Source organism: Patella vulgata, chromosome 6, assembly GCF_932274485.2.
Source record: "Patella vulgata chromosome 6, xgPatVulg1.2, whole genome shotgun sequence".
Lineage (NCBI taxonomy): Eukaryota > Metazoa > Mollusca > Gastropoda > Patellidae > Patella > Patella vulgata.
Genome location: NC_065884.2, coordinates 11,469,435 through 11,488,590, shown reverse-complemented (window position 1 = coordinate 11,488,590; position 19,156 = coordinate 11,469,435). Strand labels below are relative to the sequence as shown.

At 35.7% G+C, this 19,156-nt stretch overlaps 1 protein-coding gene and 1 long non-coding RNA gene across 2 annotated transcripts in view; one reads left to right on the top strand and one right to left on the bottom strand.

Annotated features, from left to right (window-relative positions):
• The window catches only part of LOC126825295 (uncharacterized), a 15,470-nt gene extending 11,228 nt beyond the window's left edge, over positions 1–4,242 (bottom strand). Inside the window, exon 1 of the long non-coding RNA XR_007681872.2 lies at positions 4,171–4,242. This is a non-coding gene — a long non-coding RNA (uncharacterized LOC126825295). The remainder of the gene's footprint in view (positions 1–4,170) is intronic.
• The window catches only part of LOC126825257 (protein SPT2 homolog), a 21,368-nt gene extending 2,212 nt beyond the window's left edge, over positions 1–19,156 (top strand). The window contains exons 2-6 of the mRNA XM_050554836.2: positions 1,265–1,376; positions 5,467–7,074; positions 8,516–8,651; positions 9,669–9,743; positions 10,583–19,156. Coding sequence (XP_050410793.1) covers positions 1,265–1,376; positions 5,467–7,074; positions 8,516–8,651; positions 9,669–9,743; positions 10,583–10,673 — 2,022 coding nt within the window. The 3' untranslated portion in view covers positions 10,674–19,156. The remainder of the gene's footprint in view (positions 1–1,264; positions 1,377–5,466; positions 7,075–8,515; positions 8,652–9,668; positions 9,744–10,582) is intronic.

Genomic DNA, 19,156 nt, shown 5'->3' with positions numbered 1-19,156 from the left:
ACCCCTACATGCAAGTGGATTATTGAAATAAAATTGAACCATATGTTAGTCCCAAAATGACCTAGTTTGTCTGGAGTGGATGTTAAACCCCATTTCTCTCTATCTCTCTGACATGTTATGTAACTTGTTTATAATCTTGGCTATTATTTAGAAGATAATTTTCTAAAGTAGCCCTAAAGCAAAATTCTTATCTGAAATGTAAACTCAGTGACAATGGTGACAGAACATTATCAAGCCATTTTCTCCACCTGATCAACAATCACAATGATCACACCAAATTTTACTATTCTGATATTTGAATAAAGTTTTTGACTGTTTGAATCAATTCAAATTATGAATGAAATGAAATGGGGTTTAACGTCCTACTGTTTTGCTCCGAACTGGCTAATGAAGATGGGCATATGCCAAACAGTTTGCTATGAGGGAAATTTTGCCTGGACAGCAGCACTACAGCCTACTTATATCGAATTCCAACTGTCAAGGGATCTTTTATGTGCACGCCAATATGTACACGGGACCTAGGTTTTTCGTCACAACCAAAGGACTAGACAACTGTCCTTGTCAGGCCCTCCGTGTGGATGAACTTTCTCAATTCAAATTATAATTTTTTTTATCATGTTCATTGTATCTGTAGATGTCTTGAACCTCAAAATCTTTTCATTCCAATTATATAAATGTATTTTTTTTTTTTTTGAATTGTTTAAATTTGAATATTACCGGTAGTTGCTTTCGTATAGGATGGAGACTGTAAACCAGTCAAATTCCATTAGTTTTAATTTATTTTATATTGAATAACGAATATTGTACTAAAAATCAATTTCTTCACCATTGTCTTGAAACTCAAAGTCTTTCAAATCCAATTATAATTTATATTTTATATTATTCTTGAATTGTTTAATTTTGAATATTGGAGGAGACCATAAACCAGTGTTGCTATTTCAAAATTTTTCCGGGGATCACGTATCTAAGTGGGTAAGACGCTGGCTCGCTATTCTGGAGGTCGGGTGTTCGATCCCTGCATTGGCCGAGAAAGTTCATCCAGATTTTCCAGGGTGGTTCCCCCTTGTCAGTTATGCAGGACGGAGGGCCTGACAAGGACAGTTGTCTAGTTGTTCGAATGGGACGAAAAACCGAGGTCCCGTGTACACATTGGCGTGCACGTAAAAGATCCCTTGACAGTTGGAATTCAATATAAGAGTAGACAAATTTAGCTCTTGCATACATGTAATGTATGTTTAATTTGATTTATCTTTATTAATTTTAGAAAAACAGCTATTCTTACAACATCTCTGCTCCAAAAAAAGAACAAAAACAGAAACCAAAATCTGAAGTTGTACAAAGGCTGATAAATGAAAAAGAAAGAGAAAAGGCCAAAGGTAATTTGAATCTGTCTAATAGTAAGTCAAAGTGCAGGGGGACTGCACCACACATAATTTATACAAAAACAAATATATGGACAAGACACAATACACGGAAATCACAAACACATGAACAATTCAAATTAGGTGAATGGATCCAGGGGCTAGCTGTAAGCGTCCACTGCGTTGTACAGTCCCGGGCCTGTAGTGACACAAGACTTCACTTAAATTTGAAAACAATCAGGAATAAAACCCAAAGAAACCATTGTGTAATGCCAGCATGAGTCATGATCTGCTATATGTTACAAGAAATATGAATGTAAGCATATTGAAGTAAAATTTAACTATACAAGTAACCACATCGGTAAAATGTATAAAAAAAAAAACCTGTGACATCAGACATTTAATTAAACAATCAACGTTGATGTTTCTGGTAGGATACCCACATAGCGTTTCATTGGCTAGTCCCTCACATCAACCAGAACACGGGTTATATAACAACTTTTCCAGATCCTAGTGTAGTAAAGACAAGTAAAATGAAATTTTGAACTATAAAAAGCAAAACGAAATAGGATTCTGTGTTTTAATCGGATTGATAAGCAATCCACATTAATCACAACTAATTAAACAGTCAATTTCTTTATTAAGTAATCTGGGGACTACGTGGCTAAGTGGGTAAGACGCTGGCTCGCTAGCCTGGAGGTCGGGTGTTCGATCCCTGCATTGGCCGAGAAAGTTCATCCAGATTTTCCGGCGTGGTTCCCCCTTGTCAGTGATGCAGGACGGAGGGCCTGACAAGGACAGCTGTCTAGTCTTTCGGATGAGACGAAAAACCGAGGTCCCATGTATACATTGGAATGCACGTAAAAGTTCCCTTGGCAGTTGGAATTCGATATAAGAGTAAGCGATAGTGCCGCTGCCCGGGCAAAATTTCCCTCATAGCACACTGTATGGCGTATGCCCGTCTTCATTAGCCCAGTATAGGAGCAGAACAGTAGGATGTTAAACCCCATTTCATTTCATTTCATTTATTAAGTAATCTATGTGTCAGATTTATCATGAATAGATTTGAAGAATAGTGGATTCAACTGTTTTGTATCTATGGTACTGACCATATTCTTCAGTGGATTAGGCAAAATTTTTTACTAAATATTTTATTTTTTAGACCGGGTGTGGGGGTGGGTGGGGTGTATGGGCGAATGGTTAGCGTGTGCATGCTGTATCATAAGGTCTGTCATTGAGTCAACTGGTGTGGTTTCATTTTCCAGGTTGTACGTGACAAGGAGTAGGGTCGTCTGTCCAACCCCGTGGGTTTTCTCTGGGTCCTCTAGTTTCCTCCCACTGCAGAAGACCCTACGCCATAGCAGCTTGTTGAAATAAAATTGAATCATGTGTTAGCCCTGAAATGACCTGGTTTGTGTTGTGGAAGTTAAACCCCATTTATCTCTTTGTAACACTTTGGTCCTTGAGACAATTTTGGTTCTTTGCAAAATGGTTGCTTCACTCTGTCTATAGAGTCAAATCACACATACTTAATGAACGTGAATATACATGTATAGTTATACATAAAAAAACAGTGATATTTTGGTTAAATCATAATCATTGTCAAAATATCCATCAAATTCTGGCTGTTAATTGACCTATGGTAAGTAGACCAAAATAAGGTAAATGACTCCTATCTCTATGAAGGGAAATAACAAGGTTTATTCCATATATGGGATGGAAATTAACGTCAAGTTATCGAAGACCTGCAGAAATTAGGGGGTATAAATTTGGGTGCAGATCGAGTTGGATCAGAGCTCATTCAGAAATTCCTAGCAACCATTATTATTGAGAACGAGGAACCTGCAAAGCCATTCGAGCTTAGCAATAAAGTTGTAAAACTTTTTTTTGGTGTAGTCTTGTTACGATCACGAAGAAACAAACACAACAAGAAAGAAGACGTATAGTGCTACATTTTTTATTATTTTCTAAAAGGTATGCACCTAATGCATAATGTTAAGCAAGTCCAGCACAGAAGTCTGTTGTTGAATAAATAACTACTCAAGAATTAACACGTCGCCCATGTGACGCTCCGTCAAAAGCTTACGTTATATTATCACTCAAATTAAATACAATACTGTTCCCTTTCATGTCAATTTATATTTCTCAATAATGTTTTAGATGTTTAAAATATCTCCATTTTGTCAATAATGTTTTAGATAAGTTCTGTTGTTGCATGCATAAAAGATGTCCACATTTACTGCTGTTTTGTGTAGGGTATACTGTTTGTCATAAAAAAAATTAGCCTTTATTCCTATAATACTGGCCATTACAGGCGATCCAAACACTGTCTCCGTTCAAAGTCAATGAACATACTGAAATAGGATTGAGCTGCTGGTGCAGTTACAGTGAACAATCTCTCTCTCTCGGGGGTGGGGGGGTGGATAGCCGAACTGTTAGCATGTGCGTGCTTTATCATAAGGCCTGTCATTGAGTCAACTAGCGTGGTTTTGAATCCCCGGTTGTACGTGACAAGGAGTAGGGTCACCTGTCCAACCTCGTGGGTTTTCTCCGGGTCCTCCAGTTTCCTACCACTTCTAAAGACTCCTACGCGCAAGCGGATTATTGAAATAAAATTAAACCATATGTTAGTCCCGAAATGACCTGTAGTTTGTGCAAGCGGATTATTGAAATAAAATTAAACCATATGTTAGTCCCGAAATGACCTGTAGTTTGTGTCGAGTGGACGTTAAACCCCATTTCTCTCTCTCTTTCTCTCTCACTCTCTGGTTTTATAAATATTAAAAATATGGTTATATGCTAGGGTTACCTGTTATTACACTCAGTCAGCAATCCCATATGGACCCCAAAACAAATTAAAGATGAATATCCTGTTATTGTATTACAATCTGCTTATAGACACATGTTACAAGCTTAAAATAAATCTATAGGTTTTATCGGTATATATTTATATTGGTACAGGCTTGTATAGGTTTTAACTATATATATATATATAAGTAAATTCACTGTCAGCATTATTTCCTAGTTTTGCAAAATTCTTTGGGATAGCCAAGCTTGCCTGGAATTATAGTTCGAAACTATAGTAAATAGAAATAACCATATTTTAATACATAAGGAATCTGAAAATGTCTGACGGTGAGTGTTATATCATTTGACAAAAATTTTATTCAGTAGATTATATCATTCACATCGTAAGATTTATAGGTCACAATTCTATGGAATACAATTACTGCTTATAACGGAGTTACGTTTCGACTAGGCTTCTGAAGTTCTCTAATCTTTATCAAGCAAAATATAAAATATATTGAGAGATAATTAACATGTAAAAAAAATACTTGAAATGATTAATTTCGACTCTGTCTGCTTACATGTACATACAAATGTACATGTAGGCCTACAGTCAGTGTTTGAAGCTTGAGATACATAGGCCTACGTACAGTCAGTGTTTGAACTGGAGATAATAGGCCTACATACAGTCAGTGTTTGAAACTTGAGATAAATAGGTCTACATGTACATACAGTCAGTGTTTGAAACTGGAGACAAATAGGCCAACGTCATACAGTCAGTGTTTGAAACTTAAATAAATAGGCCTACATACAGTCAGTGTTTGGAACTGGAGATAAATAGGCCTACATACAACCAGTATTTGAAACTGGAGATAAATAGGCCTACATAGTCAGTATTTGAAACTGGAAATACATCTCAAGTTTATAACTGTACGTGTATGTGGTAGGCGGTAATGTGTATTTTAATAATAAATAAATAACAGTATATCGAGTAGTATTTTATCTTAATTTGATCTGAGTTGTCTTCTGTCTATACATGTAGTACACATTAATTTATTAATTATGATACCGGTAATTTATTAGTTCACTGATCAAATTCTGTCCAATCCTAACTCCAAGAAAAAAATTCTGACCGAATAATCCCATTTTTACCAGCCAAGTAACAGTAAACACAAGTATTTTTTTTTCATGAGGCCTGACTCGATATAAGAGTAGGCCCTAGCGCCGCTGCCGGGCAAAATTTCCCTTCATTAGCCCATTTCATTTCATACAGCGTTTCGATTAGGAGTAACTATTATTTATTTTTTTATCTTTGCAGTTCGTGAAAGACTAGAAGAGAAATTAAAAGAGGAGGCTAAGAAGAAAATTTTTAAAATCCCTAAAGCTGGTTCGTCAGATTCAAGTGTTAAGAAAAAATCAGATCATGAAAAAAGACACAGGAGTCACAAATCATCCTCAGGTGAAAGAACTAGCAAAAGCAAGGAAGAAAAAAAAGTTGAACCCCCTAAAGAGAAATTGGAGGAAAAAATCTTTAAAGATCTTCGAGAAAAAAATGAGCTGTATACGAAGAATGACAGAGCTAGAATAAATTTTGACGGATCATTTGCTGTCGTAAGAATTGCACATAAACCTAGAGATGGAGTCCCGCTTCCACGACGTCCAGTTCCGGCCCCCGTTAAAGAAACTCCAACTTTTAATTTAGCGTTGGTTAAAAAATCTGATAAAAGCAGTGATGGAAACCATCTAAAAATGAACACTCATGAAGCAGGTGGTCCTAAAGATGTATCTGAAACTGTTAAAGGTTTAAAAGAAAAATATGGAGTGAGTCCAGAAGGGCTTCCCAAAAAAAAATCTTCCACGCGTAGAGACAATAAATTAAAAGAAATAGCAAAATATAAAGAAAAAATAGAAATGAGGGAAAAATTAAAATTACAAGCTCAGAAAGATAAAATGAAACGAAAAGAAAAACCTAAAATTATAAAGAGGGCAGCAGGGGCTAATGTTCCGCCACCCATGAACTTTGCAGAACTCTTAAAAATGGCAGAAAAGAAGCAAAAAGAGCCAGTGAAAGTTGATGTCATCAAACCAAAACCCAAAAAACAAGATGAACCTCGACCAATGACACAAGAGGAGAAAGATTGGGTGGAGAAGAAAAGAGAATACACAGAACGAAAAAAAGCTAAAGAGAATCCTGACCGACCAAGTAAAGATAGTGCTCCATCTCGGAAGGAAAATAACTCTCAGAATATTGATAGAGTACGCAAATTTGAGCAGGATCAAGGTCGTTCTAGTCCGTCTGTTAATTCCAGCAAAAACAGAATAAACAATAACAACCATTCATCAGGAGTTGATCGTGATAGAAAATCAAACAGTTGCCATAGTGATAAAAAACATGTGATATCAAATAAAAATAATAATTCTCTGGATCGTAAACCAGCACCATCTCCACATGACCGAAAACCCACAATATCAAATAACACATCTTCCTCAAACTCAAGTAAACAATCGTCAGCGTATAACACACAATCTGTGAACTCAAGTAAACAATCGTCGGCGTATAACACACAATCTGTGAACTCAAGTAAATCATTTAAAAATAGTCCGAGACCGGACACCAGGCCAGCATCAAATTCTAATTCCAGGGATCAACAACGATACGAACAATATCGTGGCATGCAGGATAAAAATCGTACAAATAGTGTGTCGAATCACGACAGGACTAAACGTGTAAACCCTGCAGTAAACAACAAAAATAGAACTCCTCAATTAGGTAAACGAAAATATGAACAAACAAATGAAAATGTGCTAGAATGTGGCCCATCAGAAATTAAAAAGAAAGCCCCACGCCCCCCATCACCCGAACAAGCCTTAAATCCTTGGGACAGAATTTATGGCAACATTAAGAAGAATCATCCTAAACGTCCACGTAAGTATTGTCTTGTTTCAATTATTTGCAGTGTAAATCTTTTTGTATTTTCTTACCCGTGTCATGTTAGTCCTGAAATGACATAGTTTGTATTGAGTGGACATTCAACCCCATTCTCTCTCTCTCTCTCTCTCTCTCTCTCTCTCTCTCTCTCTTTCTAATGAGAAGGAGCCAGGGTGGCTAGCCTGGAGGTCGGTGGCTAGCCTGGAGGTCGGGTGTTCCATCCCTGCATTGGCCGAGAAAGTTTATCTGGATTTTCCGACGTGGTTTCCCCTTGTCAGTGGTGCAGAACGGAGGGCCTGACAAGGACAGCTGTCTAGTCCTTCGGATGAGACGAAAAACCGAGGTCCCGTGTATACATTGGAATGCATGTAAAAGATCCCTTGGCAGTTGGAATTCGATATAAGAGTAGGGGATAGTGCGGCTACCCGGGCAAAATTTCCCTCATAGCACACTGTATGGCATATGCCCGTCTTCATTAGCCCAGTATAGGAGCAGAACAGTAGGACGTTAAACCCCATTTCATTTCATTGGTCAAATGGTCTAATGCATGGCCTTTATATCATTGAGTCAACTAGCATGGTTTCTGTTCCGAGCTTGTACTTGTGACAAGGAGTAGCATTGCTTTCTCCAGGTCATCTAATATGCTGAAAATTTCAGTCAAATTGCTCCACTCTGAACCAAAAATTAGCGATTGAATTTTAGACCTAGCCTCATCATCATTACCGAAGTCAATATGATAAAAAACAAAGTCTCAGTTCTCCATTTTGACGGTAAATCGTCCATCACAAAATGTATTCAAATCCAGTAAATATCGCAGGCTGACGTTGGCATCAAGAATTGATTATGGCCTGAATAAGTTAATTTATGTCTAATGAATAATTTAGATAACATTTAAGGCCTAAAAAAAAGACCTGCGATAGGCAAATTTAGCTCTTGAATAATGCATATTTCAGTCAATGTTGTTTGTATTTTAGAGGAGAGCCAAAAAAGCTCCCCTTAATCAACAAATTGGAAAAATCCCCTAAAAATCCCCTAAAAAGCTCGATAAGAAGATTGATTTAGAAATTAAGGAGAGTAGAGTGATTAATTGTGTGTATGGGAAATGGTTCTGAAGATCAATAACTGCATGTTAGGGGGTCATTCTTGGACTTATAAATGATAATAAACCCCCCATGACTTTGTAAAGCAGAGCGATTTTCAATTTTAAGGAGAGGGAGAAAAACCTTGCCTCCTTCGCCATTCTGGTAAGCGGCAGGCCCTTGAGAGTGATTGCTCGCCTTAAAAAAACCCAATGACTGATGTTTAAATGAGGGAAATAATTGAAAATAAATTGTACCATATTATACATATTGTAAGTCCCGAAATGACCTAGTTGGTTTGAATGGACATTAAAGTCATTAAACCCTTTCATATTCCATTATGTTTGTAATTGATTTAGCCATGAAGAAGAAGATGGTGATTGATTCTGAAGATGAGTATGACAGTGAATTAGACGATTTTATAGATGATGGAGATGACGGTGCCGCAGATTATTCCAGCGCTATCCGACAAATTTTTGGTTACGATAAACGAAGGTAGATTTTCTGTTGATTATATGAGAAAAAATTGGTGTTCGAATAGACAAACACATGCACTTTAGATCATAAGGTCTATCATTGAGTCAAGTGGCTTGGTTTCGAACCCACACTTGTACGTGACAAAGAGTAGGATTGCCTGTCTAACTCGTGGGTTTTCTCTCTGCGTCCTCCGGTTTCTTCCTACTGCTGAAGATGCTACATGTATGTACGTGTACAAGCAAATTATTGAATTAAATCTGTACCATATTTTTAACCTCAAAATGACCTAACTTGTCTTGAAGGGATGTTAAACCCCATTTTTAATCTCGGCTAAAAATTGAAGACCCCGTCAGCTGGTAAATCATCGTTGATTAGTTTGTTGTTTTTAGAGTTTGTTACGTTTTACAGCAATGCTGACTCACTTGCGTCTGTCCAACCTCGTGGGTTTTCTCCGGGTCCTCCGGTTTCCTCCCACTGCAAGCGAATTATTGAAATAAAATTAAGCCATATGTTAGTCTCGAAATGACCTAGTTTGTGTTGAGTGGACGTTAAACCCCATTTCTGTCGGTCTCTCTCTCTGACTCACTCGTAGAAAAGTCTGATTGAAAGATATAATTATTTGTTTCATGTACATGTAAACATTCAAATTCTAAATGCAACTTGTATTCTTTTCGTCTGCATCATTCTCCGGGACCGGGGTCGGACAAAGTGGAGGGTTGACTGGGCTGCGGGCATGGGCCCAAATATTAAAAGGTCCTCCCGAATTAATTCTAAAATAGATTTTGTACCTTATGTAAATATGTCATATGTTACAGAAGAGTTTAACACGGGGGACATAAAATTTTTGCAGCTTCAGTAAACAATATGCCCCATTTTCACTGTTGATTCAAGGACCCTAGTGAAATATTCAGGAATGGGCCCCCATATGGAAGCTTCACCCGACCTTGTCCAAGACAATATCTGACAATGTAGTATTTAATCCAGGACTAACACCAATGAAGCTACAGTTTTTTCTTCTTTTTTTTTTTTGTTCAGATTTCGAGATGAAGAAGATGATGTTGATAATATGGAAAGTAGCTTTAGTGCCTGTATGAAGGAAGAAGCCAAAAGGTAATTTTAATTTATCTCCCTTCAACACCTGAATTTACATCCACCTAATTCACATTTTTTTGATGGTGACATTGTCCTGGGAACATGAACTTTTGAAACATTGTAGCCTTTTATAACATTGTAGCCTTTTAAAACATTGTGGCCTTATCAATCATTGTAGCCTTTTCAAACATTGTAGCCTTTTATAACATTGTAGCCTTTTATAACATTGTAGCCTCATAAAACATAGCCTTTTAAAATATGGTGGCCTTATAAAATATGGTGGCCTTATAAAACATTGTAGCCTATTAAATCATTGTAGCCTTTTAAAAAAATTGTAGCCTTTTAAATAATTGTAGCCTTATTAAATATGGTGGCCTTTTAAAAATAGTGGCTGTTGTATTTTGTATATTATAAGCAAGTGCAGCAGACCAAGATAAATATAGTGGCCTTTTTAAAACGTTGTATACTTATCTCCCATTAATACCTGAATTAAATTGTCCCTTTCTGATATTGCTGTCCTAGGGAAGATACTATTTATTTTGGCTTGTCTTAAAAAAACATGATGGCAAAACACCCCAAAAAACAATTATTTTATGATTCCTATTCCTTGTATAGTGTTTTCTATAATTGTATGCGGTTTACAGAATGGAGTTGTAATTGTATGCAGTTTACAGAATTGAGCTGTAATTGTATATTGTTTACTGAATGGAGTTGTAATTGTGTATTGTTTACCGAATTGAGTAGTAATTGAAAATTGTTTACAGAATCGAGTTGTTATTGTGTATTGTTTACGGAACCGAGTAGTAAATTGTTTACAGAAATGAGTTATAATTGTATATGGTTTTGAAATATTTCAGTGCTAGATTGGGTCTATTGGAAGATTTAGAAGATATGAAAAAAGAACAAGAAGAATTAAAACGTAAAGCCATGAGAAAGAAAATGAAATAATGAGAATTGTTTATTCTAATCTCATTTTGTGTATAATATATCAAAGTCTGATGATATCCTGTCCCCAAGTTCACAAAGATTTCTCAGACTTAAGTTAAGAATTTACTCAATTGTTTGCCTTATTTTAACTAAACTATAGCCCTTTATAAAACTTCTGTTGTTTGATTGTATCATATGCATCAATAAGAAACTATGTGCAAAGTTTTGTGCTTCTGGGTTAAAGATATATCTCATAAACTGTGATTGAAAGTTGAGTAAATTCTTAACTTAAATCAGAATGTTTGTTGAACTTGGGGCATGATATTATGTTAAACCTCTGATACCTGGACTGCCTTACCTGAATCTATCCTACACCCTGGATAAAGAAATAACTTGAAAGGTGCTCTAGCTACATCATGCATCATCTGATACTATCAGGGTATTACGACAAACCTCTGATACCTGGACTGCCTTACCTGAATCTATCCTACATCCTGGGTTGTAAAGGTAAAGGTACCAGATCTTTAGCATTGCCGGCTTCATACTGAATTATAGGATTAATAGAATTATTCTTTAACGAGGTAGGACAGTGTAAGGATTCCATATGTTTTAAGGCTTTATTTTAACATATTATATGACTTTAAAAAAATTCAATTATAATTTATAGCCTTAACATGATGTTTTATTATTAGTTCATGTTAAGCAGTCCTGAAAGTCCTGAATTTTAATTAACACTAATTAACCCTACTCTAATGTGGTCATCTATCTTCACATTTCTTGGGGTTTCGGTGTCTGAATGGTTTAACATGTGTGCTTTAGATCACAAGGTCTGTCATTGAGTCATTTGGCTTGATTTCGATATCCTGCTTGCATGTAGTTTGTGTCAAGTGGACGTTAAACCCCATTTTTCTCTCTCTAAAACGCCTATACTTTAACAATACTACATGTATCTACCTAAATTAAAAATCGATTGGATATTCTACTATTATCAGTAATATAAGTAAACTGAAGTTAAATATTGACTTCTTTTTTTTTTAGTGTGTAAATGAACTGATGAACAGTTAAGATCACTAAGATAAGAAATTTTGTAGAATTTTATAAAAAGTTTTGAAATTATAATTTATATATAATATTTATATATACTAGTCATATTTTATTTTATTTAACATTAATTGATTAAAAGTTATAGATTATACCATAGAACTAGAATTAGTATTCTCGTTCTATGATTATACCAACCTATTTAAAATACAGATCCATATTTCGTTTCGTTTTTTTTATACTGGCAAATTCATCACATTAACCAGAACACGTGTTATATAACAACTCTACCAGGTCCTATTGTAGTAGGGAGGTTGGATGGCCGAATGGTTACCATGCGCACGCTGTATCATACGGTCTGTCATTGAGTCAACTGTCGGGGTCTCGATTCCCTGATTTTACGTGACAAGGAGTAGGGTCGCCTGTCCAACCTCGAGGTTTTTCTCCGGGTCCTCCTGTTTCCTCCCACTGCTAAAGACCCCTATGCGCAAGCGAATTATTGAAATAAAATTGAACCATGTGTTAGTCCCGAAATGACCTAGTTTGTGTCGAGTGGACGTTAAACCTCATTTCTCTCTCTCTCTCTCCTATTGTAGTAAAGACAAGTAAAACGAAATTTTGAACTATAAAAAAATGAAACGAAATAGGATCTGTGTTTTAACCAGATTGAGATTATACATGATTATTTAATTAGCCTATAATTGATTGATTAAACACATTGTATTAATTAGTTTCCAGTCCTTTAATGAAATTGATGTACATTGATAATTAATTATTTATTTATTCAGGCATGTATTTATAATGGATTCTGTTGTTAATTTGATCTCATCAAGTATTATTTATAGGGCTGGCGGAAAATATCGATATTGCCGATAATCGTCGGTAAGCGTTTTGAAAATCGATTATCGATACAGTTCTTGGGCCTGGAACTGTAATTAAACAGAATAGTCATAATAAAACATACACGTTTTGTTTTTCACGCGAGATTCCACGTAACTTTCAATTTTGTACCTTATTTTAACTCTTCATTTCTTTCGTCTTGTCTGCTTCTAAGTCAAACACGTACTTTCCCTTTATTATTTTATCAACCAGAACACGTTGGCGAAAGAATGTCTGAAGAAGAAATAACTACATTTTACTCATTATTGTTCAGGTCATAAGCAACAAAGATATGGCGAGCGGTGGCGGTTCTGTCTTCCAAACCAAGTTGATGAGTTTCTTTCTTCACCTTGGTTTTGCTACGGAATGCTATTATTTTATTGTCAAATGTCAAATAAATGAAAAAAATTTCTACATGTATACAGAATGATATCACAACATAAAACTTCGCATATAATTCATTATTCATGTACAAATTATGATTGTTTTCAAACTAATTGTAAGTCAAAATAATTTGCTGATATTATCGATTATTGATCGGCGGATGGTCGGCGTTAATCAATACTTGAAACAGGATCGATTGCCAGCCCTAATTATTTATAATGTAACTCAGCACAATATCAACCATCTTGTCGTCATGTAAACTTAATGTGTTAGAACAAGCAGGTAAAACTATATTAAAGAAACAAAAACTGGCAGACACTGGACTGTTGAATCCTTGAAGCTGGCAGACACTGGACTGTTGAATCCTTGAAGCTGGCAGGCACTGTGTATGTTATGTCCTTGAAACTGACGGGCACTGGGCGTTACATCCTTGAAGCTGGCAGGCACTGTGGATATTACGTCCTTGAAGCTGACAGGCACTGTGTATGTTATGTCCTTGAAACTGACGGGCAATGGGTGTTACTTCCTTGAACCTGGCAGGCACTGTGGATGTTACGTCCTTGAAGCTGACAGGCACTGTGTATGTTATGTCCTTGAAACTGACGGCACTGGGCGTTACTTCCTTGAAGCTGGCAGGCACTGTGGATGTTACGTCCTATTTGTTCACTGACTTTATTATCAGCAATTTAGAACTATTTATTTTTATATAAATTAATAACTGTGTGTGTTTGTAAATATTGCATTTTAAAAATAATCGAGTGTTTTTGCTTTAATTTTGCTTAAAGATACATTATGGGAGATTAGATAAAGAGCTGGCTGTTCTCACTATAATAGTTAAAAACTAGATAATGTAAAGGGCATTTGCTGAAAATTTCAGACAATTTGATCCACTCTGAACCAAGATTTTAGCGATTGAATATTGGGGCTAGTCTCGTTCATCATTACGAAAGTCGTTAGGATAAAAAAAACATAGTCTCGATTATCCATTTTTTTATTTAATTATGAATGGAAGTTGAACAGCAAATCGGAACCTAACCCAATAAACATCGCAGGCTAGCGATCTGGATAAGTTAATTAATGTATAATTAATAATTTAGATAACATTTCAAGCCTAAAGAAAGACCTGCAATAGGCAGATTTAGCTCTTGCATAATGTATGTTTAATTAGAAGATAATACTGAAATTGCCTTGTATATCATGATTCATATTTCTGATGAATGAAAATTAAAAAGATGTTGATTTATAATATAAATATACTAGTGATTTTACTGATTTTAATTCTCTAGTTAGATTCATTTTAGAACAGAATTCTTCATTTGAAAGCAGTGTGACATTAACTCAATTTATGTATGCTGAATATTTTAAAACATGACTGTATTATAATTGTTCCCTGCCTTTCGAAGAAAGCAGGGCCCTATTAAAATGGGTTCGTCCGTCTGCCTGTTCATTAGGTGAATGCATTAATGGAGTTTGATGATGAACATTGTCTGCTTACGGTAAGCAGAGATAAGCAATTTGATTGGTTAAAGCTTTGGGGCCCGATAACTCTGGTTCTAATTAAGTGAGATCAATGAAACTCTGAATATAGATTCATTTTATCATTACCTTGACTAAGTTCGTGATGAGAATCTTTTGCCTAGGCTAAGGAGCTATAAGCAATTTGATTGGTCAAGACTTTGGAACATAACAACTCTGCTTTTAATTGAGATAGAATGTTTAAACTTAATTTTGGTGTTCATTAGGTGAATGTCTTCACTGAGTTCAATGATTGACATTTCCCACTAAAGCTAAGTAGAGCTAATCAATTTCTTTGGTTTTGATTCTATCTGATAGAGAGTGATGAAACTTAGTGTATAGTTGATAATCAGTTTGATTGCATGACGATTTTGAAAAAGATCAATGTGCCATTAATTAATCTGTGTCATCATCTATATATTTGGGGATTTCGGCGGGGGAACATCAGCCTCACTGTTGGCTTGTTCTATTTGAGCAACTCAAGTTTGAAATCTCTGTATTCATTATAACAAACATCAATATATTAACCCCTCGATCTAAGTTGTTGATAGACAACTGGAATAAAAAAGATTATTTATTAAACCAATCTGCATATTAATAACCCACCAATCTAAGTTTTCGGTAGAGGACTGAAATGAAAATGAATTATTTATTCAAAAAATATGCATATTTACCCATCAAGTATTCAAATCCACTAAATATCGCAGGCTAACTTTTGCATTGAGAGTTGATTATGGTTTGGATAATGGCTAATCAATATTGTATATGTCATTTCGGGCCTAAAGAAAGACCTACCATACGCATGTTTAATCTTATCAGATATGAATATATATTATATATGTAGAGTCTAAGGCCACACAATTCCCTGGTTGTACCTGACAAGGAGTAGGGTCGCCTGTGTGCAACCTCATGGGTTTTCTCCTGGTGTTCCGATATCCTCCCAAAATAACATAATTTGTGTCAAGTGGACTAACCCCCCCCCCTCCCCCTCTCTCTCTCTCTCTCTCTCTCTCTCTCTCAGGCCACATTTATTTTATTTTCTGTTGTTCAGGGTCTTGATGAATAATTAGTCACTGGTGGATCCATTTTAGTCTTTTTCAGTAAATAATATTTATTATTTGAATTATACAAAACTCTGATAAAATAACTTCTAAATTTAAACAGTTTATTTTTTTGCGCTTATCACATTATAGACATAAGTTAACATTCTAATACTTACAGGGGATCAGGTGGCTAAGTGGGTAAGACGATGGCTCGCTAGTCTGGAGGTCGGGTGTTCGATCCCTGCATTGGCCGAGAAAGTTCATCTAGATTTTCCGGCGTGGTTCTCCCTTGTCAGTGATGCAGGACGGAGTGCCTGACAAGGACAGCTGTCTAGTCCTTCAGATGATACGAAAAAACGAGGTCCCGTGTATACATTGGAATGCACGTAAAAGATCCCATAGCAAATGGAAATCGATATAAGAGTAGGCGATAGTGCCGCTGCCTGGGCAAAATTTCCCTCATAGCACACTGCATGGCGTATGCCCGTCTTCATTAGCCCAGTATAGGAGCAGAACAGTAGGATGTTAAACCCCATTTCATTTTCATTTCATTTCTAATACTGACAGGGAGCCACAGTGGCTCAGTGAATATGCTGCTGGCTCACTAATCCGGAGATCTGTGGTTCTGGTATTGGTCGTACAAATCACCCTTAGCACACCGACAATACCTTTAATAACTTTAACTGTTATCTAATTAACGTAACTAGCTTTATTGTTTATTTAAAGATAAAAATATAGTTTTATATGAATCATATATTAATTAGCATAATATGGTATTTGTTCGTAGGGCCGGTGAGAGACATATTGGGGTCCAGAATTTGTTGCAAGCACACTTCTAAATTCTAGGCAACCTACTGGTAACTTCTAGCATGCAGGGCACCATATATGACTACCCACCTGTCACTGATAATTCCATGAAGATGAAAAGTTATTATATGAGACGGTGAGAGGATATCTGACAATTCAAAAATAGAATTGACTGTCAGTAGATAAAAGATAACAAACAAATTAGAAAAAGTCTGTGCATTACCATGTTTTTATTAAGAGCAGAATGAATAAAAATGGGGGAATGCACAGAATTTTTCTATTTTTTGCATTTTCCCATATCTAGTGACAGCCAATTCTATTTTTGAATTGTGAGATACCCTCTCACCGTCCCATATAATAACTTTTCAACTTCAACGGAATTATCAGTAAAATGAAATTCGATCGTTTGTCTGTTATCACTCGTTACTTCAATCAGTTATATAGAAGGATAACTCATGTTTGGCGTCACTTCCTGTTTCTTCCCGTGCTTGTTACTCATCTCCCGTAGCAATGATCTTTGTGTTAAAATTATATTTGGAATGTATTTAACCAGTTCTATCACATATGTAATAATGACTGACACCAATATTGTCCTTTAATAATTGGGGGTTAATCAATAACTGGTGTTCGATATCCACACATTTAACTTAAATAATATTTATTTATTTTATGTCTGTGAAATGTTTCTATTTGAAGTTTTATAACAAATTTACCCCTGGTGGTTAAAATATTTATACATGTTTCCTTATAAAAAAAAAAGTTTTGCATGTATTAAAACATTGATGTCTGTGAAACATTTCACTTATAGGATAATACAGATTTTACCAGTTATTAACTGGGGTGTTGGATGGCCGAATGGTTAGCACGTCTGTCATTGAGTCAACTGGCAGGGTTTGGATTCCCCAGTTGTATGTGACAAGGAGTAGGGTCGCCTGTCCAACCTCGTTGGTTTTCTCCGGGTCCTCCGGTTTCCTCCCACTGCTAAAGACCCCTACGCGCAAGCGAATTATTGAAATAAAATTGAAGCATGTGTTAGTCCCGAAATGACCTAGTTTGTGTCTAGTGGATGTTAAACCCATTTCTCTCTCTCTCCCACCAGTTATTAACTAATCACTGTAACCCAGGTATCATTTAATCTTGATTCATTTTGATAATGAGTGTCCAATTTACAAGTGTTTAATTTCTTGATCACAGTTAAAAAATAAACAACCCAATTGATTATGGGCGTATAATGATTAATGTTTTAACAGGGATCAAGAAATTAAACATAATCTTTAAGTGGCATTTAGTGATTGGGGAACACAATAACAGAACACAATTTTTATCGGAACAATCACTGGTTTTATTCTAAAAGCACAACATTTCGACAAGTATCCTCTTATCTTATCAAGCACAATGACATTAGTAAACTTGAGTTTACATTATCGCAAGTCCATATTATCCTTTGGTTGGACCGTGGGTCTATTATATTGTGTTGTTTTTGCTTAATCTTTTACTTCTTATTGGTATTATTATTTAATTTTTGTAAATGGCTTCATCATGAACTCTTATATATTAAACCCAAGTTTACTAATGTCATTGTGTTTGATAACGATAAGAGGATACCCGTCGAAACGTCGTGCTTTTAGAATAAAATCAGTGATTGTTTCCCATAAAAATTGTGTTCTGTTATTAAGAAATTAAACACTTGTAAATTGGACACTCATTATCAAAATTAATCAGTCAGCTTTAAACTGGACACAAGAACAAATAAGATGATTTTTTGGTGATTTTAAACGATTTTTACCAACTTTTAAACAAAGGTTTGATATTAAATGAATGTGAAAGAAGTTAGTGCTAAATACACAAGATTAAATGATACCTGGGTTACAGTGATAATGCACCATTTAACAGAATTTAAATTTCTTTTTCTACCTGCTACTCCTTCAGGTATCATAAAACTGTTGCTTTCTCTTGTTAAATTATTTATTAAATGTGAATATTGTATTGTATTATATTGTGTAAATTTGATGTGATTTGTCGGAATGGTTACTATGACACAGAGTCATCTTAACAGCATTATAGGTCCCCGTACAAAATACTGGAGTGCCTACCTACACAACCACTCCCCAAATAAAACAATTCACAGGGGTCCCTACCCACACAACCACTCGTCGGACAAAACACTGAGATCCCTAGCTACACAACCACTCCCCTGACAAAACATTTCACTGGGGTCTCTAGGCCGACCTACACAGCCACTCGCATGAATAAAAATGTAAATTGTCTAAAGATTAAAGTAGCTAAGTCTCTAACTCAAAATCATCCAAAGTCTTACACATTGGAAACACAAATTATTTGTCAATTGTGATCTCACCGGGAAAAGGTAGGCTTCTGATATCCAATATTTAAAATAAAATGTACATTTTACCATAGTGGGTTTCAGTGTCATTTGTAACAAGTGACCAGAAAAAACGAGGCTAGACATATTCCACAACTCCTGTCAAATGGTGATGCAGACACTATTTCGCACATGCTTTTCAATGAAATACGTCACACGAGTCCAATATTTCATCTAGTGTAGATAATGTACGATTGGCAAGTTGCCCGTACTCCAACATCAAAGGATGAAGTCACCTCTGTATTTTAAACCTGTATATTAAAGTGTGTTATGTGTGTGTGTGTGTGTGTAATCCTTAATAACTGTACTATGTGTATTGTGGCCCAGGAGGAATGTATTTATTGGGTAATATTATTGTTCTATAAATGGAATGTAAGAAGGATATTTTATTGGGAAAGGTTGTTTGCCTTATAATATATTATATTTTATGCTAAATAAACATGTTTTGTTATCAA